The 24,828-nt window shown below is 41.8% G+C and overlaps 1 protein-coding gene across 5 annotated transcripts in view; it reads left to right on the top strand.

Moving 5' to 3' along the window:
* SLX4IP (SLX4 interacting protein) overlaps positions 1–24,828 on the top strand; it is an 89,124-nt gene that overhangs the window by 57,336 nt on the left and 6,960 nt on the right. For 3 of the 5 annotated variants that reach the window (XM_083857064.1, XM_083857063.1, XM_083857062.1), the window contains exons 7-9: positions 115–203; positions 20,960–21,069; positions 22,543–24,320. In XM_083857064.1, coding sequence (XP_083713190.1) covers positions 115–203; positions 20,960–21,069; positions 22,543–23,371 — 1,028 coding nt within the window. In that variant the 3' untranslated portion in view covers positions 23,372–24,320. Of the gene's footprint in view, positions 1–114; positions 204–20,959; positions 21,070–22,542; positions 24,321–24,828 lie in introns of those variants that run through there. The other 2 variants (XR_014589555.1, XR_014589556.1) reach the window with 2 other exon arrangements.

Genomic DNA, 24,828 nt, shown 5'->3' on the forward strand with positions numbered 1-24,828 from the left:
TAGTATGCAATTAAAAAAACAAGTAGTTCTGTGTACTAAACATGTATGTTGTTGTGAGTGGTTTTGAAAGTGGTTATGATTTTTGTAATCCTATTTTCAATTCTTTTTGTTTAGATCTCCGTGTGTTTCCAGAGAAATTTATCGTTTGTGTCAGTAAACTTGATTTTGATCCAAGTGCTTGGGCATGTGACAATGGTGGATTGGTAGGTACAAAACTGTTCTATAAATTTGAGGGGGGGTTTAATAGAAAGGATTAATGTTTATATATATAGATGTAGTTATTCAAGTATTTGTTACTGTCATCTTGGCACCAGAAAGTCACCTGAACAGCTGGGCCAAAGTCATGAAAAGTTCATCCTGAAATGAGCCTAAGGCAGACAAAAATGGGAATTTTGAAAGCTCAGCATTTTCTGAGCCTTGTAAGTCATGGAGAAAAAGACCATGTGTTTAGAAAGCTAGGTATGATTTTAGCACCTTGATTTAAGGATCTTTTTTCTCTTTCTATTTTGTCCTTATAACATTTGACTTTCCAGAATTACAGTGTAGCTGTTTGTAATGTCCACGGGGTTCTTGTATGTTTTCTTAGCACTTGTTCTGCACAGCAACTCAAGCAGATCAGTGCTGGCCCTGCTGGGAAAAAAAAATCCCCAAACATTTATGGAGGAAAAGGCAGTGGTGTGTGATTAAATACCATAAGCAATTTTCCTTAAATATTTCATCCTGAAGGCTTCATCAGTGTCAAAGGCTTCTGAATTTTATCCTGCAGTTAAGTGCTGATTGTCTCAGGAGTGCTCACATGGGCCCAGGAGCCACTCTGTGGCTCACACTGAGGGTCACAATTACACCCTGAGGTCTGGGTGGATTTTAGGAGTTGATCTTACATGTATTAAAGTGTTTTTTGACCCTTGAAAAAACGTGTTTTCTTTTACTCATTCAACTCTTTTTAATACCAGGCATGGTGCTCATAGTTATAGTTCTAAATGCAGATTTTCTTGTTTTGATTCCTAGCTTGGTTCGTACTCTTAAGTGTCAAAGAATCAAGCAAATGTTTTTTGCACTCTCAGAAAAAAATTATCTCTCTGCTCTAGAAGTACTTTGCTCTTTTGAAAATTATTACTTTTTCAGTGTTGTCTTGAAAACTCCTTAATGCTTGAAGTAGAAAATTCTATCTCTGCATTTTTATAAACCCCATAATTATAGGGGTTTTTTTCTTGCTTAAGTAACTCTTATGAGATATCCAGTTCCCTCATTTGGTAGTTTTAATCTTTCCATAAAATAAGAGCTGAGAAGTTTTCTTTAGTTTTTCATGTGATTTTTGTGTGGGAAGGAGAAAGCAAATTTAAAAATTCAATGTTAGGGACTTTAGCTTTACTATTTCAAAATTGGATCTTGATCTGTGGAAACTCCTTGTTCTTTAAAAGGCAAGTTTAAACACTTCTATATTTATAAAGGAAACATCTCTTAGTGAGCTGATAACCTAATCAATAATAAAGTCTTGGGAGTTTGCTTTGCTTACAAAAGCAATGTGGGTGCACACACCAGGCTAGGATGGTCAGTGTAGTGTCTTAGTAGGAGGGAGTAAGAGAAAGTTATCCCTAAGCATCTTCCCTGATTTGAAGAAGTTGGCAAGATGGGAGCAGACCCTCAGCAAATGTTTTGGAGCATCTGTTTAATTCTTACCACTCTCACTTAAAGGGTCCACTCCAGACTGTTTTGCTGTTCTGGGTTTCCTACAGCGTGTTAGGACCAGATTTGTCATTTACTCCAGCTGAGCACTTTGCCTAACTGGGGGAGTGTTTGATTGCCACTGAGAGTTTTTCAAGCTTTTGGCACTCCAGAAGAAAGGCAAAGAATCTGCACTTTGTGTGTGTCTGCTTTTCTCCATGCAGTTGAGCCCTGAGTAGGCTGGAATTCTAATCTCTGCCCTATAAAAGACCACCCAGAAGACCTTTCTGTTGATACACTCCGCAGATTATGTCATGGGCTGAAAATGAGGCTGTGTTTTGTTTTCTTCTGTATGTTGTTTGGGTTTGAATAATGCTACAGTGTTGGATGCAAGTTCTTTGAAACCTTTAATCAGCTCACACCCTTGGATTTGAGGGCCTGCTTGTGTTTTACAGAAGTAGTTAAGTATACATTAATGGAGACTTTGTCACTTTCCTGTGTTGCTGTGACTGACTTAGTCAAGACTTAGTGATTATGTATTTCTTAAAACTGTTTTTATGCTGGTTTATGTTCTGGGTCGAGCTTTCATTCCTTAGCTCTGTCAAGACAAATCAGGCTCAGTGTTCCCCTTTCCCATTACTTGGAACCAGTTTTATGTCAGCCTGGTGCACATTTTCCTTCATTGACCACAACTCTCTTCCTTCACCTGTCTTTTAGCCCTTTATTCTTTGCCTTTTCACTGCTTTTTAGGCTGTTCTGTGTATCTCTGAAATAGGTTGTGCTTAAACCATGAGTTTCAAGGGATGTAGCCAGCTATGAAATGAAATTTTTATGTCCTGCACTTTAGGAAAGATTGCAATTAGATTGCTTTTGAGATACAAGCATTTTTGAAGAAGGGAAACCTAGTAAAGAAATAATATAGCAAGTTATTGAAATTACATAAGCAAATTGGAAGTCTTAAGGAAAAGATGGAAGAATAGGCTGAGTGATTAATGCTACGTTTAAACATAAAGCCATTGTTTTCTGTTTTACCAAACTATGTTTGTAATCTTGAATAGTTTTATCTTGAAAAAGAAGACAGTTTTGGGAACATGGCAAAAGAGGAAACCCAAGGAAATATATAAGAGCTCCGGAGAGATTAGGCATCTTTGTCAGTGACTATGTTTTCTCAATTGTTATTATGTAGTGAGCTAAAATGGAAAATTGGAAATGGGTTATCTGGAGAAATAGGGGAAATGGAAATGGGTGGAAGGCTTACGAGCATTTGAAAATGTGCAAACAATGGAGTATTCATTGATAACCACATTGCCTTTATACCAGAATCTATGAGAGGAGGCACTTCTAGGGAAAGCATGAAGGGAGTTAAGCTAAAGATGATATTAAAGTGGAAATTTGAAATTACTGTTTGAATAAAAGGAGAAAAGAAAGTGGGGAGTTAGGAGATCTTGTCTTGATTAAAAAGGTCTCGAAGTTTCCACTGAGCCTTGTTAAGTTACAGAGAATATTATTCAAAAAATAAGGATTTTTTTCCAATAGAATATTGCTCTTTAAAAACCAAACCAAGCAAAAAACCAAAAACCCTTACAGGTACACATGGAGGAAAAAAGTGCTAAAAATGTGCCCGTGCTTTTTAAATGTACAGCAGGAAAATAAACTATTTCATCTTCTTCATACGTGTCTCATTTATAAATTGTGTCATTGAAATACTCTTCCAGGAACATTAGAGAATTCTCATTCCTAAAACTCTTCAGAGCCTTAGTGACAGGGTTTGCTTGGGTTTTGATTACACTGGGAAGAGGCTTCTGGTTCTTCCATGCAAACATGAAATTTAGCTGTAATTAATGGATCTGTCCCACTGGAGTGTATGCTGCTGGAATAGTGTGTCTATTGGAATGTAGAATGAAAACTTCAGATAGCAGCAATTTGTAAAGATTAGTACAGGACTTCATGTGGAATTTAGTTATCTTAAATGCTTTAAAGACTTATTGTTAAGTGAAATCAGATTGGGAAGGGGAAGAAGGAAAATGCTGTGAAATAGGATTGCACAATTCACACTGTAAGTACCAATCTTGGAATGTGTGTGTATATCTAGATATGTGTATAAAATGTTACAGTGAAACTGCTGTGCTGGTGGGCTACTACTGAAAAGGTCACTCCACATCCCCTCTACATCCAGCCACATAGTCCTTTCCTTTCTGGTTACAATGGCCCAAGTGATTCTTCAGTCAAGAATGAATTAATTCATTGACTTGATCTAGCAGAAAATTATTTATTTGTGACGTTTCTCTGTTTTTCATTGGAGGATTAGTTTTCCATCATGTCAGTTCACTGAACCAACTCATCCTGTACCCACACACTTGCCAGTTGTGATGGAAAAAAATGTTGCAGGAGAACACAGCCAGGATTTGGATGAATGGAACCAAAGCAACCCTTAGCTAGCCGCTGAGAGTTACCTGGGTTTGAAAGTAACATTCACAAAATGCTAATGTTACATTTTTGTAATATTTGTCTTGTTGCCGTTTTTTTGGTTTTTTTTTTTTTTTTTTTTTTTTTTTTTTTTTTTTTTTTGTCACTATCCTTTTTAATTTTTATAAAATCTACTTTTCTGGGATTTTAGAATATGTGCTGAATTCTTTTCAGTCATTATAGGGAACAGGAGAAAAACATTAAGCTGTAGTTGATAAATATGAACAGGATTCACTACTTCTTTTAAAAAGGTAGAGAGGGGAAACTGCAGAGTAATTAACTTTATCCAAATACCACATTAGTAGGATAGGCAAAGAATTGCTTGGGTGAGCTTTAACTTTTGACACTTCAAGCTTCTGTCACTTTTTTTACTCATCCTTCATGTTCTTTGCTCCTCCTGCCTTTGCTTTCCTGGGCATTCTTTTCTTTAGTGTTTGTCAGTGCTGGGGGTCATTCAGTGATCCCTCTGAGAACAAGGGGTGTTTTTGTTTTGGTTTTTTGTTGTTGTTTGCATGGCTCACTTTCAGCCAGATCCCTTCAGTGATGATCCTTGGCAGGACCACGTGTTGAATAAGGGTGAGACTTCCCTTTCATTGTTGGTGTAACTTTAAATTAGCTTGAATCATTAGGCTGCTGTCTCTGAAAAACTGCATCTCAGAGTAATGATCATAAAAAGAAAGCTACAACAGCTTTACAATATTCCCCTTTGTCCCAGCTGTCTGCCTCTTCTCCTTAGAGATTACTGCTCCTTGCAGCAGTGTTTGCCAAAAGGGCTGTGTGCCTGCATCTTATCTTTCTGTGTATCACAGTCTTGTGGATTCATGCACACCGAGCTTCCCTGGATTTTCAGCTCACACACTGAATTGCGTGTGGGAGCAGCTGGGGCATGTGTGTGTGCTCCCTCCTGCCAGCTCTGAGTGGGGCAGGAACCTCCTGCAAAAGGGGAGGGAGGAGACCTGAGAGTGGTGATGCTGTGAATTGCCTCAGTGAGATTTGTCTGAACTTGTCAAGAGTTTCTTCTTATAGCTTACAAACTGATTTATTTTGCACAGGGCAAAAGCCTCACAGCTGTCTGCTGCATTAACTATCCAGAGAAGTGGGCAAATGATGAAATGAAAACTGACACAGTTATTTCAATTAGTCAAGACCAGAGAAGGCTTTGGAGAATTCCAAGGAAACCTCACAGAGATGGGTAGAGAGGCACTAGGGCTGTAAATGAAAATCATCTGTTGATAAATGTTATAAACGCAACGGCAAAAATCGGATTAACAAAGAAACAATTTATTAATAAAACGATCCCAATCACCGATAAAAAGAGAAAAACCACAAAAGGATTCACAGCGCAGCGCCGGGTGGAAGAGAAGACCGCACTCTAAGGCACGGTTTCCCCAAATCCACACGGAACAGATCCTAGCTCGGGGTTTTATAGGGGTTTTCATGTCCCGAGGCGGAACAGGTGCCCAGGATAGTCCAAATAGTCCAAATAATTTTCGGATGAGCTTCCCGGATTTGTCGGACTCTGCAGACCATATTCCGGGAAGATCCTTTTCATGTGTGGATGGAGCTCGCAGGTCTACGTTTATTTCGATGTGTATTCCTCGGCGGAGAATTCTCTTTTTTGTTCGGAGAGGAATTCCTCTGTCTGGGTGCAATGCCGATTCTTATCTGGGTTGGCTAGTGTCTTTGTTTCTCGTAATGGTCCTTGTCCTGTTCTCTTTGTCTCAGGACAAAGGACCTCTCAGGACAGAGGACCGTGGAAGCCTGGCGGGGGAATAGTTTCTACGGACCATACCTTTTTATATTAACACCAATCTAACATATCATGCTATATTCTTTTATCATGAATTTTTACCCAATGTCACATTTATCACAGTCCCCCACCTAATAATTTTATTAAATTAAAAATTCGTGCTTCTTTATTATATTTGTTTCCTGTGAAGAAGACTATTAATACCAATTGGGATCATAATCTTTTTGAGAAATCTCACCACATCCTGGGAGTGTTTCACCTTCTTCAAATATTTTCAAGGTCCTGGCTGCTCTTCCGCTCCCTCCTCCCTCCTTCTAGTTTCTAATAAAGCAAGGGATTAAGCAAAGAAGAATAATAATACTTGCAATAGACCAGGCTATGAAGAGTACCAAAAAAGGGTTTACCAATGAGTTTGGTTGGTTTTTTTCTTTCACTCATATGGTTTTATTGCTTCGTGCACAAACTGGGATTGGGGGAAGCATCCTGACTCTCCGTTTACATATGGCATGTGGAGCTTTTTCCCTTCCCACAACACGAATTCTTGACTGACCGTCCTTAAAACTTACCCCTGAGTGTCGGCACCGGACCTCCCCCTCCAATTCGCAGAGACTGAATCGAGTGCCATTAGACCAACAATAACCTCTTTGTTGCCCTGGAGGGCAGTCGATTATCTGTCCGGTTAATGTGGCAGTCAGGCACTGCTCACACTTCCCTGGGGAACTCACCCCTAGAGGCACCTCGGGGATGGCCCCCTTGGTCAAGCACACGGCTAGACTCGGGACAGTCAGGATTCCCCACAGATGTATCCCTCTGCCTCACCCTTCGCCCATATGTGAACATATGGCGGGGAAGACCATCTTCTCGGCAGCAAGGATAAGCTTCAGGGGCCCTTGTTGTCCTGATAGCGAATCTCCTTTTATAGCTCGCCCACCGAGACAGCTTAATCGTATCACTTCTGCACGGTACTTTGATAGTCTTTCGGCACTCAATTGCCAAAATCTCTGCCTTGGCATCCAATTTCCCTTTTATCCCCTTTTTGTAAATTTTGTACCACTCAGGAGAGTCTAGTTCCAAAAGTCCGGCCCGTGTGGCAAGTATTAAGAGACAGCCAGTATTCTCCTGTTCTTTGGCTAGACAATTGGTACACAGCCCCCTCGGTCTGTTCCCTTCCCAACAATGAGTTACCCAAACCTGTTTACAATAGACACATTTGAAATGAATAAAAGGAAAGCAATCACAGTTAGGAGTGGTACAACTTATCTGATTTGTCATTTATGGTGACGCTGAAGCCTAATTTTCAGCTCTCCTGAAGGAGTGGTGATCCTCCAATCTGAGGTATTTGAGTCCTCAACCTTTTTTACCCTCGATGAATGAGTCCAGCCTTTTTCCGCAGTTCGGACCGCAGTATCAGTGGTGAGGAGAACAAGGAAGGGTCCTTCCCAGTGTGGGGTGAGGGGAAGTTCTTTCCAGGCTTTGATTAACACTTTATCTCCCGGCTGTATCTGATGGATTGCGAATCCCAGAGGGGCACTTTGGGGAATAAGTCCACGCCTTCGGAGATCCTGTAAATTTTTGTTTACAGCAATGAGATAAGGTTGTAATTGTGCATCTTCGACTTGAGGGTGTCCCACTGGCATTCCATGTTTGTAGGGCATTCCATACAACGTTTCAAAGGGGGACAACCCGGTCTCAGAGTGTGGCATAGTTCTTACGTTGAGCAAAGCTAGAGGGAGACATTTGATCCAAGACATTTTTTTTTCCAACATAAGTTTAGACAATTGAGACTTTAGGGTTTGATTCATCCTTTCCACCTGTCCTGAGCTCTGAGGATGCCAAGGGGTGTGATACTGCCATCTGATGCCCAAGGCTTCTGAGGTTTGTTTAATAACTTTTGAAGTAAAATATGTCCCTTAATCTGAATCAATATAGTCAATTATTCCATACCGAGGGATAAGTTCCTCTAGTAAAATTTTTGACATAGTCTGTGCAGTGGCTTTTGCCCTGGGGTAAGCTTCCACCCAATGAGTCAATTTGTCCACTATCACCAATAGAAATTTGTATCTCCCAATTTTTGGTAATTCCGTGAAATCTACCTGGATCCTTTCAAATGGCCTATATGAGAGAGGACGGCCTCCCCAGGCAATTTGTCTGGATCTGGATCGATTCACTTTTTGGCAGACGACACACCCTTGTACCTCTTGTTTGGCAAGTTCAAAAATCCCTTTGCACCCGAAGAATTTCAGAAACTGTTCCGCCAATGCCCGAGTTCCCCAGTGTGTTTGTCTGTGCAATCTCTGCAAGATTTTTCTCGTTGCTTCCCTTGATGTTAATTCCCTCCCGTCGGGCAGCCTCCACTTCCCCCTTTCTAGGACCCCTCCGAACTTCTTGAATTCCTTGGTTTCCTTTTCTGATGGGGGTAGAGGAAATTCTGGGGCTTCCTCTATTGTCACCTCAGGGGCACTCACCATAAGCAGAGCTGCTCTTTTTGCTTCCCTGTCAGCTAGATTGTTACCACGGCTTTGGAATTGGAGTCCGGTTTGATGCCTCCTTACATGGACCACAGAGATTTCTTTCGGTTCTCGAATGGCCTCTAGGACTTGTTTAATTATTTCTCCATGGACTAAGCCTCTTCCCTTCGTATTTATCAGCCCTCTTTCTTCCCAAATTTTCCCAAAAGTATGTACCACTCCGAAGGCATACTGGGAGTCGGTATAGATAGTTCCCCTTCTTCCTTTTAGCCGCCGAAGGGCCCTTAAAAGAGCAATAAAGCTCACAGGCTTGGGCTGACCAACCCGCTTCTAGGGGGCCTGATTCCACCACCTCTCCCGATTTACCATCCACAACCGCATACCCCAACTTCCTTTTTCCTTCCACTACCTTTGCAGAACCATCTATGAACCACTTCTCTCCTCCTTCCAATTCCTGATCTTCCAAATCAGGTCTTACTTTCGTCTGAAGCTCCACAATCTCAATACAATCATGTAATAATTTTTCCGAGGCTTCTCTGAATAGAAACTGAGCCGGGTTCTGTGCAGAGGTAGTTTTTAGCTCCAAACCCAGAGAGCTGATTAGAATGGCTTCGTATTTCAGAAGCCTGGAATCAGTTAACCACTTCTCTGCTTTCTATTGCAAGATATTTCTCACATCATGAGGGGTATAAACTACCAAAGGCGCTCCAAAGGTTACCTTCTTTGTCTCCTCAACCAAAAGAGCGACTGCCACAATCGCCTGCAAGGCATGTTGGCCACCCTTGACTGACAGGATCCAAATTTTGGACACAAAACCTATAGGTTTCCTTTTTCCTGCCCATTCTTGGGTTAAGGCTCCTTGTGCTGTCTGCCCACTCACATCCACAAATAACTGAAATTCTTTATTTATGTCTGGTAACGTCAGCACCGGAGCAGTCATGAAGATATTCCTTAATTTCTGAAAATCTGATTCGTCCTGTTCAGTCCACTTCACTCTGTCAGTGTTTAACCTCTCATACAGGAATTTTACCTTTTCACTGAAGCCCTCAATCCACTGCCTGCAATATCCCAGGAGCCCCAGAATCTACCTAATTTGTCTTTTGGTTTTTGGTGCAGGTAATGCGATGATACCTGCCACCCTTTCAGGATCCAACTTCTTTTCCCCCCTGGTTAGCCAATGTCCTAAATATTTTACTTCAGGCTCTGTGAATTGCAGCTTGGATTTTGAGACCTTCAAACCCTTCTTTCCGAAAAAATTCAACAAAGCTACAGTACATTCTCTCACACTTTCTTCGGTGGGTCCAGCTATTAACAAGTCATCCACATACTGCAAAAGCTTTGTCCCTTCCCTCGGGGTGAATTGGGTGAACAATTGTTCTAACGCTTGTCCGAAAAGGTTTGGGGATTCCACAAATCCCTGGGGGAGGACTGTCCACCTTAACTGCTGTTTTCTGCTTGTATCCGGATTCTCCCACTGAAAAGCAAAGTAATTTCTACTTCTCTCGTCCAAAGGGCAAGTCCAAAAGGCGTCCTTTAAATCTATCACACTGTACCATACATCCTCGGGAGAGAGTCAGGGGTATATTCAGCAGGGTATAGGGATTTGCTACCACTGGGAATCTAGTTCGGGTTCTGGCATTCACAGCTCTTAAATCCTGTACCAGTCGAAAACTTCCGTCGGTTTTTCTCACAGCCATTATGGGGGTGTTATGTTGAGACATACACGGCTCTAGAGTACCTCCCTTCATGAGATCATCTCTTACTTGTTTCAACCCCTTTCTCCCTTCCATTGGGATGGGATACTGTTTGACCCTTATAGGATCCTCTGAGTTTTCAATCTCAATGTGAATAGGTTCGATTTCCAACCTCCCTACTTCTTCTTTCGAGTGCCAAACCTCCGGATTAATTTCTTCCTCATCCTTCACAGTGAGCCTAAACATTTTTACCACTAGTTCTGAACTTTCTGCAATCACACTAATTCCTAATGCAATGATCATATCTCTTCCTAACAAATTATAATCAGCTTCTTCTACCAGCAACAAATCTCCCAAGCAAATTTTATTTCCAGACTCAATTTCCACATTCTTTATTACAGGTCCTTTAAAGGGATCCCCCTTAGCACCAATCACCATCGCTCTTTCCCGCCTAGTCTCACATCCAGATGGCAAATTCTGCAAGGTACTTCTCTCTGCCCCAGTGTCTACCAAAAAAATCACTTCTTGTCGTTGGTGGCCCACTTTTAATTTTACCAGGGGCTCTCTGGATGTTCTGGTCCCCAAAGTGAAGAGCCCCTGACACCCCTAATCTTCCTGAAAGATTTTCTCATCCTTTATCCTTTTTTGGCAGTCCCACCAAAGGTGTCCTGTCTTTTTACAATAATAACATTCTGGAAGTTCCTTCGGAGTGGCCAGGGTTACTTTGCGAAAACCCTGAGGCTTTCGGGGCATCGTTCTATACTTACCCTGTGTCTGTTCTTGCTTCTGAACCTCCTTTACTGCAGCCACTAGGACCTTAGCCTGTAATTTCTGTACCTCCTCTTCCCTTCTCATGTATACCTTCTGGGCCTTTCTTATGAGTTCCTGTAAGGTCTTGTCTTGCCACCCATCTATCTTTTCTAATTTCCTCCTAATGTCCTCCCAAGATTTAGCAACGAACTGAGTTTTTAACAGAACCTCCCCTACTGGAGAATTTGGATCGGTTCCAGAGTACATCTGTAAACTCCGCTGCAGTCTCTCAATCCGTTCAGTGGGAGATTCGTCCTTCCCTTGACATTCACCAAAAACTTTGCTAATGTTTTGGCCCTTTGGAACCGCTTCTCTTATGCCTTGAATTATGATATTTCTCAAGTCTACCATATTCCGCCTCCCATCCTCTGTTTGCGCATTCCAACTTGGACTAGTGCTGGGTCACTTCTGGTTGCCTGGTGTCCCCTGTGGATTGCGCCGGTCCCAGTCTCTAATACCCGCCTGCTTTATCATTTCTCTCTCCTCGGTGTTAAACAAAGACCTTAGGATTGCCATGAGATCTTCATAGGTATAGATACTACTTCCTAAGAACTCATCCAACCTCTCTGCCACACCAAAAGGTTCATCCAACAACCGTCCCATCTCCTTTTTAAAAGCTCTCACATCTCCTGTATTGAGAGGAACATTCACAAACCCGCTAACCCCGGGGGCCGTCGGAACTTCCCTTAACGGAAGTAAACTGTGTCCCTCATTTTCACTCTCTCCCCATTCATCACCCATCAGCCTCGCTTTCAAACGTGTTCTGCTAGCAGGAGGGGAACTGATGGCCGTGGGTTGTCTCCCTTTTGTGGGCTGTGGTGGTGGAACCGCCGTTTGTGGGGCAGAGGGGATTCTCTCCTCCGCTCGGGCAGACCCTGGTTGCGGCGGCAGTGCCGGCAAGGGTGAGTAAGGCTGTTCGCGTCTTTGCGCAGACGGGATCTCGGAGGGGACTCCAGTGGTCATGACGTCCACCAGCGGGGGCGCTGCCGATGGACCCAGACCGGATGGAAGGGGAAGGAGAGGGGGTGGCAGCAGGGAAACTGCCAGTGGGGACAAGGGACGGGAAGCCTGTGTCGTTACGAACACAGGCCTTCCCACTTGGGATACTTGTGCCCTCATAGGTTGGTTTCGGGGGTCCAAGGGAGCCGTAGGCACCACTTGATCCAGCAAGGGCGGTGAGTCCGGCCCATTGTAAGGGGGTGGGAGATGGTCTAGAGGTTCCCAGGGCTCGGTCCCAGTTCCAGGCCGCCCTTTCTGTTTTATCGGGAACAATCCTGCTCGGATATTCAGCCAGAGCTGAGCATATTCCCTCTCCTCAGGGTCTGAGGGGCTTTTGTTTTCTACATAGAGATTTAATTCATTACACGTCCATTTTTCAAATGTTCCTAACACTGGCCACGTAAGGTGGCTCCTCAACTCTTTGCCTCCCCACATATCAACACAATAATATATCATCTTTTCTCTGGATTTTTCTCTCCTCTGGGGACAATCTCGCCAATGCTCTAACATCCAGCCCAAGGGGCTATTTCGAGGGATGTCAAGCGTTCCCTCCTCCTTTTCGGAGAGAGATCTTCCTGAGGTCTTTTTCTGAGATTTACTCTTTCTCTGTCCCATGCTTTTTGTGTAGTGTGATTTCTTACCAGTCTTCGACTCCTTCCTGAGTCAGTTCTCTGCCTTTGTGTTGTGTTTTGACTTTCTCTGAGGGATTTGGGGCTTTTTGCCGATTATCGCCCCTCCAGCGAGCTGTGCTGAGGGGTCCCCTGATCGGCATTCTATCTCCTTCCGGATTTTTACCTGGACCCTTGCCTTGGTCCGTTGGCTAAAAGGGTTTACCAATTCCCGAGCTCAATAGGACGTACCCTTCCCCTTTTTGCCTCCCTGTGATCGGTCCCCTGTGACTTCCCTAGTCCCAGGCTTGACAAGCGAGATGAGAGACAACTTTCACACAGAATCGCTTCCTTCGCGGCCGACTGCTTCTCTTGCGAGAACACAGAACTGCGACCTTGAAGTCCACACTCGCTTCGTGATCAGATCACATCTCACACACTCGCCTGATCACCCACTCAACCAGCAGTACTTACAGCTCCTTTTCCTGCGTGGATGTCTTCGTGCACTTAGATGTTTTACGAGCAATATCAGCCACGGCTTTTGAAGGCCCTCTGCCTTTCCCGAGCTCTCTTTGCTCCTGGATCCGTTTTCCCTCTGTCCTTTTGTGGTTTTCTCGTTCCTAAATTTGGTTCGGGTGTTCGGAGGGAGCTACGGGGTTTCCCGACTCACCAGGCCGCCGAAATCAGCGGGGATACCCTCCTGGACAGCAGGTCCCCGCAACTCCTTCGAATCCGAGTCACGGCACCAAATCTGTTATAAACGCAACAGCAAAAATCAGATTAACAAAGAAACAATTTATTAATAAAACGATCCCAATCACCGATAAAAAGAGAAAAACCACAAAAGGATTCACAGCGCAGCGCCGGGTGGAAGAGAAGACCGCACTCTAAGGCACGGTTTTCCCAAATCCACACAGAGCAGGTCGCAGCTCAGGGTTTTATAGGGGTTTTCATGTCCCGAGGCGGAACAGGTGCCCAGGATAGTCCAAATAGTCCAAATAATTTTCGGATGAGCTTCCCGGATTTGTCGGACTCTGCAGACCATATTCCGGGAAGATCCTTTTCATGTGTGGATGGAGCTCGCAGGTCCATGTTTATTTCAATGTGTATTCCTCGGCGGAGAATTCTCTTTTTTGTTCAGAGAAGAATTCCTCTGTCTGGGTGCAATGCTGATTCTTATCTGGGTTGGCTAGTGTCTTTGTTTCTCGTAATGGTCCTTGTCCTGTTCTCTTTGTCTCAGGACTGAGGACTGTGGAAGCCTGGCGGGGGAATAGTTTCTACGGACCATACCTTTTTATATTAACACCAATCTAACATATCTTGCTATATTCTTTTATCACGAATTTTTACCCAATGTCACATTTATCACAATAAATGCACATTATTTTTACCGTAAAGAGCAATTGCTGTGCTCATGCAAACTGCTGAGTGAATTAACTGTGTGATCACTGGAAAAAGGCCAAGATATTGCTGCAAGGAACTGATTGGAAAACCTTTGTTCTGTAGCGTTATTTACCTGAAAAGCAGACAGAATATTAGAGTATGTGTGGAATGAAGTAAAAAATAGTATTTATTGCCTTAAAGCCAACTAGTAAGTGGAATACATCGTCAATAAAAGTGTACCTCATTATGCAAAATTAGGTGAAGCAGAGCAGACATACAGATGGTCCTGTAGCTGCAGTATAAATGATTAAGGTTGTAAAATGATTTCCATATGAAGCAATCCTGAAAAAGTAGGGACAAATTGAGTAATCTTTTACTCATTTTGGTACTTGCTTCTTATATGAGTGCTCCAGTTGATTTAAATCTAACTACTTAGCAGTGTTTACAAGATCCCATTTGTCAAAGCCTTGTGGTTATTTAAGATATTATCATCTGTCATCATCCTTTCACCTCCCTCATTTTCCTCTCCCCTCTCTCTGTCGCTGTCACAGCGAATGCTGGCGGTTCATGTGGATTTGAGCTGATTCCCTGCTCTTTCCTCTCTGCAGACTTGGAGAGGACAGGCACCTCTGGCAGAGGGGAAGGGGTAAGGCTGGCAGGGATCATGTTAAAGCTGCAGGGAGTGAAAGATTTTATTTAGCTGTGGTGCATTGGCAAGATTTTGATGGCTCTAGGATTTGAAAAGGTTTAACTTACTTAAGGTTTTGATAAAAATTCTTGATATTCCTGTTGACCAAAGAATATTTGACAAGACTTTAAAAAATTGTTTTAAAGAGCAATCTGTTCCTCAGTCTTCAGCAGAAATCTCTTAGAATTACTAGGAAGTTCATAACTTGACTGAACAGGGAACTTAAATATATGATGGTAAAGTTCACAGCAGGATTTTTGAACAATTTGTAATGATTTAAAATTATTTGGAGGGACAGATCCCCAGTGCGAGCTCAGAAGTCTTGGGGCTTTTCAGGGTGGTGATACTGGTGTTGGTTTTGGAAACCAAGCTAAAACATTAAATTGTTGAACAGCAATTATTTCCTGAGCTGTGCAGTTCTTGCTTTACATATTTTGCTTTTGTATAACCAGTGAGATCAAGAGTATTAGTTATTCTTTACAAGATCTCCTCCAGGTGTTACTACATATTGTAATTGCATAAAAAGAACAAAAGAGTATAAAATTGATTAGCTTTTTTTTTTTTTTTTTTTGTATTTTTTTCCTGTAAGTATCAAAGTGTTGGGCATCTGAATCACACTGTATACATCATGTACTCTGAGGAATATTCTGTTATGTCATGTAACCCCTGCTATGTCTGGAAGGTCAAATGCAAAGTTTGCTTCTGGGTGATGCTGAGGGACATCTGCACTGGCTGACCCCCATACCCAGTGATGTTTGGTGGGCACATAAAGGATTCTCATGCCAGGCTGTGAAAAGCTGAAGTACAGGATTACAGGAGGGCCTGGCTCAGATCTTCTCTCTTGATTTCTAAGCTGGAGAAAGGGGTCAAGTGCCACATAAAATTGCTATTCTATTAGTTTATAAAAATCTCTATCAAGTATGAAATATGTGTCTTGCTTGCATGTCCTCTTTCACAATTACTGGAGTCAGGAACCTAAAAATTGATGGAAATGGCTGGCTGAAGATGCATGGTTTCCTTTAAAAAGGTAAAAATTCACTATTAATATGCTGTAGATTTTTTTTCAGTGTCATTGAGAGAAGTTATTTTGGTGGAAAAGCTGTTGTCTACTCCATTTCTTATCAGTGGCCACTTTCTCTGAAGATAGAATCTGAGTCTTGTAGCATCAGTATATAAAATCAGAATGATTAGAAGCTCAATTACTTAACAATAATTTTAGCAGTTCTTGCCTTCAAGCAAATGCACACAGCCTGTGTCACGTGCTGCTCAGTATGTAAATAAATCAGTTGTTTCGGGAGCACTTCTGTGCCTTCAGAAAGTGTGATGGGCTATTTGCTCTCTGTGTTACACATAGGTCTGAATTTATAAAAAGGCTCCCCTGCAGCTCTAAGTTTTAGGAAGAATCACATTTCATTTGTTGTCTGCCACTTACAGCAGCAATTCTTCTGCTTTCTCTTCTTTAGTGGGTGTTCAAATGCAAATCTAGAGAGCTCTGAATTTCTTACACTCAGAACAGTCTGGGATTCCTCCTATATGTGAAATGCAGTTAAAATCTGAACCAAACACTTCAAAAGGAAGAAGGCATTTTACTCATAGAAGTCATATGCTTTAAGCTAATCTAGTGATGCCTGGGGGACCTTTGGAATGTTATGTATTGAGTGAGAAACTTGGGCTCTCACCTTGTGTTTTGAGAAAGTGGAATGTGTATCACGGGGGCTTGTAATAGATTGGGCCAATGTTTGGACTAAATGGTACAGACCATAGGGTCTCCTGATGAACAAAACTGAAGATCTGTGGTGTCAAATTCACAGGAATTTTGGTGGTAGATGATGAAGACTGTACTGATCCAGGGGTTTGATTTTGTTTTCTGTGCTAGGTCATGGGAAGGTTGAACAGTTCTGCTCCTCCTGGACACATGCAGTTTGCTCATTCCTTTCGAGATTAAAATTGGAGTATTTTTGAAAACCACCAGCATTCCTTAAAAATTTGTATTTCAAAGGCAACACCAGTAGTCCAATGTAACGTGGAATGATCCTTAATGGGTTTTACTGGAATTTACTGACTTTTAGAGCAGGACAGTCAACTTTAAAATGTAGAGCAATGTTCCACAAATCTGATCAAGGAGCTGTATTTCAGGTTGAGAATAATATCCATTTCTGTGCTTGGAAAACTTCTGCAAGTGTTTTATGATGTGGTTGGAGTTCATAAGTAGAACTGCCAGGACTGATGCATCACTACATTGGAAATGCAAAAAAATTTGCATCTTGAAACTGTGGGAAGCTTTTCCTTCATGTGGGTTGGGACAGGGCAGGAGACAAGACCCAAAGTCCTGTCTCTGTCACTTTTTTATCAGTTAGATTGTAGTATCTGATTCATCCTTCCCTCACAAGCCTCCTCACTTGCATTAAGGAGCCCTTTTTGTTCATCAGATTGGAAGGAGTCCTGTCTGACCTCTCTGATCTGTCAGTCATCTGTTAGGACACCTCTGAAACCTAAAGGTTATCTTTGGTGGTTGAGCTCATGATACAGTTTAGAATGGCACTAGGAGAAATCATGCAATTGCAAGCGTACATAAAGTTCCCCCTAAATAAGTGTTTCTGTCTTACTCATTGCACTTATTTTAGTTTTATTGTATGTGCTTGGGATAATACTTTGGTTTCATAGCTTGGCCTGTATTATCATCTTTATATTCCTCACATTTGCCACTGTGATATAAAAATTGATTTCTTGAACCCGTCAATGTATTCTATTAAGTATTTTTGATGAGCCACATTGATAAATGCACTTTAAAAACAGTGTGTTTTTTATTATGAGGTTGGGAACCAGACATGAAATTTAATTATCTTTTAGTCTTACTTTATTTATTGGTACGTAAGCTTGTGGCACTGAGAATAGTGAGAGACATCTAGAAAGCATGACCCAAGAGAGGCAGGAAAGGGGGGCAGCAGTGTTCACTTCGAAAATTTTCTTTCAGCCCAGTATTAGACTGGAAGTCAAAAAAGAAAAGAGTATTTGTATGAATATATTGTCATGCTCGAAAGGCCAAAGCTTTCACTCTGCTTTAAGGTAATGAGTTGTAAGGGTTCCTCACAAGTGCCCATCCATGGGTAGTTCTTTAACAGATATTTAATGCTGTACTGCTGAATTCAGCTGTCCTGGAGAGAGATGGAGATGGCAGTGAGTGCTACTTATACAGTTTTGAAGGTTTCTTTCTCAGCTTGATTGAGTACTAAGTGGAGTAAGATAGCAAAAAAGGAAAAAAAAAAGACTCTTCAATTGGATAAACCTTATAGAAATATATTCTGTGCCTAATAGTGTGCCTGATGTTTCTCTGTAGGTTTTGATAGAGGTTTTTCTTCCCCCAAACCTCTTTGGATAAGTGTTAAGGATCTTAAAATCAGGTTTGGGGAGGCCAATGTCATGAGCAGGTAGGCTGGTAAGACTTTGTAAAGTTCACTTCTGTGGGCCCTTTTCTGCAGTTTTAGTGACAAAAGGGACTGAGCTTACCCTGGGATTTTAAGAGCACATATTTTTAATAGAACTTGGCAGTTCAAGGGCTAGAGAAGCATTTTAATCTTTTGTGCCCACCCAGTCTCTATACAAATGTAAATATGTCTGTCTTTAACAATTTGCCAAGAAATGTGGTTTTAATTTGTTAGCAGCAATCCCACTCCCTGCAGCTCTTTCAGAGTCGAGTCGCAAGTCTGGCGGTTCTTTGACGTTTTTCTCTGTCATGGTGTCATTGTTTATATGATGTCTGCTTCTGCTGTCCTCCCTTTTATGCCTGGAATATTTTTCTTTTATTACTTCACTGCCTAAAAGGAATCTGGGATTACTAGACAGGATGAGAGCAGATTAGCCTTTTTTCTTTCTTTAACAAGTCCTGAAGTTCCCATAGGAAATAAATAGTATTCCCAAAACAGACAGTATGTTTTATTTTTTTGTTTTTAATTAACTAAAATTATTAAGTCTAATAAAGAAAATAAAGGAAGTATCACCAATAATGGCTGTGTTTCTTAGTAGTATATGGAGTACCCACCGTTGTTATTTATGACTCTCTCTCTGCCTTCTATTGTGGACTTATTCCAGCCTTAGGGAGTTTACATCACTACTACTAGCAAAAGGCTCTCTGGTTCCCACAGTGTCTTTCAAAGCCTGACTCATATGCCTTATGTTAATTGTTCAGCTCTCAAAATACAGCACTTACAGGGTGTGGTTCCGAGGGGAAAATCTACTGTACTTAGAGGGCATGTTCAGAAGTGTTTCACATATAAATCTTTTTGATTTTTACTTTTTTTGATGCCTTAACCCTTTCTGTCACTGCTTTGTGTGATAAGTTATTTGAAAGCAAAACAAAAGGGTGATGACAGCACAGTGAGGGAATGTGTTAGCCCTGCAACTTGGGGCCATTAGGTCCAGCAAGTGCCTTGACTTCATCATCTTTGCCTCTCTGCAGGGTCTGCTGCTCACAGCCTGGTGGGACCATCCCAGTCCTGCAGGCTCTAGAATCAGATGCAAGTTAGAATGGGGGTTTATTCATTAAAAATTCTGTATTCCTTCCTGCAGTAGGGAGTACATGGGGGACAGGAACTATCCCCAGTCCTCCCCTGGATTTTGTACCAAGGACTCCTTTCCATGCATTGCTTACCACAGTGACTAGAATTGCCTTAGTGGGGTGCTGATCCTGGCCTCGTCGGCGCACTGGGGACTGAAGATTGAACAGAATTGACCTTACCCGTTTCCACCCAGCAGGAACTCAGATGGGCTCCAGCTCTCTGGCCAAGTACAAGCACTCTCCAGCTGCTTTGATGCAGGGTGATTGTGCAAGACCCTTCAGCCTCCAAGTTGTATGACTGTTACTGGAAATCAAAATAGTTTCTACAGACTTTGCAGTCTCTGCCTTCTCTTAAAATTAGCAGAATGCTCAAGTATCTTAATAGTATTTCTGCTTTAATAGTTTACCAAGTATGAAAATATATTTAGTCAAATTAGGGGAATCTACCTCCAGCAAGAATAGAGGCAGCAATTAATCCCTCAGATTAAACTAGTTAAGCTTGATTTCTGAGGTTGGGATCACCTTGCATGCATGCTCTGTGTGTTTTCTGCCTGCTGTAAACACACTTGTTGCACCATGAGTGGACAGAACTTCATGCATCGCACAACGCTCATGTTTGTGTAACTTCTCTCTGAAAGGAAGGCTCAGAACAGCTGTAGTTTTTTTAAGTGCCAAAATGGCTTTACTTCTTTGCCTGGCTACGCTCCTTCTGCTTGCAAAACAGGAAGCTGTTTTCACTGGCTATTTCTTCTGGAAAGAGCATGGAGGTCCCCCCCTGCCGCCTCCTTTAAAACAGAAATAAAAATGGGCAGGACTTAATCTCCCCTAAGTGACAGGTTCCCGAGGGATGCTCCAGGCAGGGGTCATGTACAGACTTTGGTCTTGTGCTTCTGCTGGTTTTCTCTGTGTCCCTCAGTTCTTACACACAACCTGGTTCCAGTGCCCTCGTTTCACCAAGGAATGGGCTACAGCAGCACTTCCCTGCATCTGGGGAGCCCTTGTCAGAGGCTCTGCATCATGGAGGGTGAGGGAGAAAAGTGCTCTCAAAGACAAAGAGATGCACAAAGCCTCTTCTCTTCTTGACTTCACCACTTCTTTTTCCTCTCCTCCGTAGCCTCAGAGATAATTATTTTTTGGATCATGCGGTAGTTAATGGTGAAATCGGCAAATGGCCCTTCTCTGATTGAGATTGTTTCATTGTGAAAGGAAGTGCTCACAGCTTGAAGAAAAAGAGCATTTTCCTTCCCTCCTGCTCGCCCCAACCTCATATTATATAAAAGGATGGTGCTGCTGTTAGCTGAGACCAGAAAGAATTCCCCTGTCGTCCTGTAGTAGCCAACCACTACAAGCTGTGAGCGTTGAAATGTTAGAATTAGAAGTTTTAACCCTTGCCTTGTTCAATGAGCAAATAACACTATGTGTGTTTTTTTGTAAATATGGAAAATTATGGGAATTCCTCTGAGAATAAATGTATAGACCACTGCGCCAGTCAGTCTCTTCAGAAAAAAAAAACTGACAAGCATGCTCCTGTCTGCAAGAGAGATTCCTGGCATTTGTCACAGTCTGAGCCACAAAGATGTCAAATATTTGCCAACAGTTTCCTCAGATGGTTTGGAAAGCTACATCCTTTACATTGCAGTCTTGTTTGTTTGCGGTGTATTTTAGCATATGAAATACATTGCTGGGGAGTCAAAGAGAGGGAACTGACTAGACTTCCAGATATTAAAAGATTAAAAATAATTGTTTCTTTTAGACTGCTCAGATCAAAATAATAAAGAGCAGCTGTAAATCTTAGTATTAGAAATGGAGCTTTCTGTTGAATAATCATAGCTTGATGTGTCATGTTTTAAACCTGTATTTTCTTTTGGAGCAGAAGGAAGAACTTTCCAGTGGGACGTCTGAATATTTTACTGAATCTGCTGAGAACAAGAAGCCTAAGATTAGTCTGAGTGAACAAATAAAGCAAGACATCCTGAGAAAAATGTATGCCACTATTCTTTCTAAGCTTTTGAATTTATAGTTGGTAAAATTTGGTTTGGCAGAATCTGGCTTACGTAGTAAAATTTTAAATGATATAAACTCCTTTACAGAAGATTTTTCTAAATTACTGGAAGATTACTACTGTAGTGGGGATAAGAACATAAAATTGTTGTTGTTTTTTACAGCATGGAGAAAGCTATTACAACCCACATAGATATCACACATTGCACTAGGCAGAGTCAAAATAGGCTGTTTTTCCTTGAATGAAGCTCTGAGCCAAAATAAATATGTGATGCTTGAATCTGGCAAAAAACACTTCACAAATACTCTTTTTTTTTTGTTAATTTTGAGAATCTGGATCAATAGTTACAATTTAAGAGTACCCCTGGTGGACGGGATGGGGAGGGTGAGCTGATCAGCTGAATTTGTCACTGCTCCATGTGGGTACCAGGACTCCATCCCAACTTGTGCAAGCTGCCAGCAGCCCCAAATCAGCTGTGAAATCAGGGATTTGCTGTGAACCCCGGCAACTTTTCTCTTTACTACTGTTGTCTCCTCTGTGTTGTCTTTAGAAATGAGATTAGTTTTGGAGGTATGCCAGCTCTACCTGTTTTGGATGAGCCTTCTTTGAGATGCGCTGTCCTGGGAACTGCTCAGCAGCAGTGGGGCAGCAAAAGGTGGTCTCTCCTTGGGCCATCTCTAGCAACTTGTTTAGACTCAAAATGCAGCGTCAGGACTTGGGCATAAAGTTCATCTTTATGTACTGTGTGAAATCCAGATCCATAGGTAAGGTACTGCTGAGGAGTGTTTATGTACTGACACTCTATCAGATCCCCTGTGATCCCATTTTCCTGTGTAATTCCTTTTAGAATATCATCTACTTGCACTACCTAAGTCCTTGCCAGATGAATGGGCTTGATACTAGATGAGTAGTGGTTAACTTTAAAGCACTGCTTTGAAATGTCCTGGGAAAAATTCCAGAGGAACATTCTAAAATAGAGATTAGGAGCTCTCACACAGAGATGCACTCACTGCCTCTCCCTGCCTGCCCTCTCTGTCCTGTAGATATGCATTATGCATGTGGATGTATGGGAATGGTTTGCAATCATTTAGGCACTTAGGAAATGCTATTTTATCTTGCCAGTTCAGAAAGGAATTCAATATACTTCTGCTCTATTGACCTTTAACATCTGTAATGAATCGAGTTCTGCCTCGTGGAAAAGTGTGAACTCACTCCTTCATGGCTTAATCATTAATAAAAAAGATTCTCCCCTAGCACAGTGGAAAATCAGATTGATAACTCTTGATATTGCCCACATTAGACAAACATTGCTGCTTGTCAAGATGATATGCAGGAATTTTTTCCATGCTCAAAAAGAGGGTGGCCCAAGTAGTGTTTCACAGTTGGAAAAACAGTAAATGGAGTCAGTGAAGGTTCTTTTTTAATTGAAAAAACAAAATTCCTTTTTATTGTAGTGTGAAGAGGAGAAAACCAAGGAGAAGTAGTGCAAGCAAACGTCAAATCAGCAAGGACTCCAAGAAAGTGTATCTTGGCTCAGCAGACTTGCAGACAGAGAACAGAAAGAATGACCGTCAGACTTCTCTCGGTGCTCGGTCTGATGTGAAACGGAGGAGTCCGGGCCTGCTGAAGGACTGCACAAACACAGCTGAGAGCAGCTTGGAGCTTCCTGTATTAGAGCAGAGAAATGATGTTAATCAGAGACAGCCAGATGATGTTCACAGCCAGCAAAAACCTCACTCTCTGGAGTGGTTGGAGGCGAGTCTTCTAAGTGAGAACTCTCCTTGCAGCTCTGAGTCAGCACTGCCAGCTCCAAAACAAAGGCAGAGAGTGACCAAAACACAGGCTCAGCTGAAGACCTGTGCTTCAGAGGAAACGTTGGAGCATTTCACAAATGTGTCCTCTGAAGGGACTCCTTTAACTTCTATCAATACAGAAATTAGTAAGTGTGATGATAATTGTTTGGGTCCATTCCTGGAGAAGACACCCCTTAATTCCAGATTGTTTTCAGAGCAAGACATGACAAAGACTGTGGTTGACAAGAAATCACTGACTTTGAGAAAAAACCCTTCCTGGCCTTTTGTGAGCAACAGTGGAGTGCAGACAAGCCAAAATGAGCCAAGCACAGCCACTGAAGAGCTGCCTGCAGTGCCAACATCATGTCTAGAGCTGCACCCCACGTCCACAGAGAAGCTTTCCCAAAAAAGAAAAAAAGAAGTGGAAAATGGTCTTGGGAAGTTAAAACTGCGAAGGCTTAAAAAGTCAAAATCTGAAATACTGCCTTGATAGCATGGGTGGTCACCCAAAGTTGTGTCTAAGCAAAGAGTAGGAAGCAATTCAAAATGATGGAAAATAAGAAAAGAAAACAAAATCAAAATTAGAGAACACATTTTTAGAAAATTTAGTTTACAAAGGATCTTAGTCATTTGGCACTGTAATAAAGGTAATCCTTTAAAATCTTTAAGAATTAGTCATTATTCTTGCACAAGTCAGCATCATATTTATAGAAAGAAAAAGTCTCTTATAAAATAATATTTACTAAGCAAAATTTTAGATTTATACATATTCAGTGCTAATCAAAAGTCTTGTCAACTGGTGACAGCAAAAGTTAAAACCCCTTGTGTGATCTGTTAGAAGCTGCAGATATTTGCTTGTTTCTGAGCGTGTAGCTTATTTTAGTAAAAATTAACCCTTTCTATTTGAAAGTTTGTGGTTTTTACATGATCTTTACAGCAATAAAGGAAATTAAGTTTATTTCAAGTAACTCTTTAAGCAGGATTAATAGCTGATGAATTGAGGCCCACTTTTTCAGAGAAGTTTCAAAATAACTATAGTTTCTGCTTGTGAAGTTTTGGTGTGAACATTTAATTCTAGACCATGTTATGGGTACAAGTCATCATACATTGTCTTGGGGAAAAATTAAGGGGATTTTTTTATATATTTAGATTTGTATATTTACACCTAGATGTGCAAGCATTGTTCTTGGGTGAAGTTCATATATAAACGTGTATTCACATCTTAATGGATATTTGTTTCAAAATCAGGCCTTGCTTATGTGCAAGAGCAACACACTGGTTTTCATGTGGTAGTAATACCAGAGTTAAATCTTATTTTAAGATAAATTTTAATTTCACAGCACTTGTTCATCCTGCTTCTTAAATTTAAATGCTAATGCCCTAAGGAAATGTACCTTTTTATTTCATGCTTATCTTTTTTAAAATGTGTAAAATAAATTTCTAAGCCATTTTCTTTCATCATTCTTAAGATCAGTGTGAGCACAGACACTGAGTCAGGAGGGCCACCCATGTCCTTGGCATGCAGTATGACCAGCCTGGCACAGGAGGGGATTGCCCCACTCTGCTCTCACCTGGGCTGGGGACAGTTTTGGGCACTAGAATTTAAAAAAGATTTAAAGGTATTAGAGAACATCCAGAGGAGTGCAGGAGGATGGTGAAGGGCCTTGAGGGGAAGCCATGTGAGGAGTGCCTGAGGACACTGAGGCTGTTCAGCCTGGAGAAGAGGAGACTCAGGGGAGGCCTCATTGCAGCTACAACTTCCCCTGGGAGTCAGTGACAAGACCTGAGGGAATGGCCTGAAGTAGTGTCAGGGCAGGTTTAGGTCGGATATCAGGAATAGGTTTTCAGCCAGAATGTGGTTGGGTACTAAACAGGCTCCCCAGGGAAGTGGTCACTGCACCAAGCCTGGCAGAGCTCAAGAAGCATTTCCACAATGCTCTTAGGCAC

This window comes from Zosterops lateralis, assembly GCF_965231275.1.
Source record: "Zosterops lateralis genome assembly, chromosome: 3".
NCBI lineage: Eukaryota > Metazoa > Chordata > Aves > Passeriformes > Zosteropidae > Zosterops > Zosterops lateralis.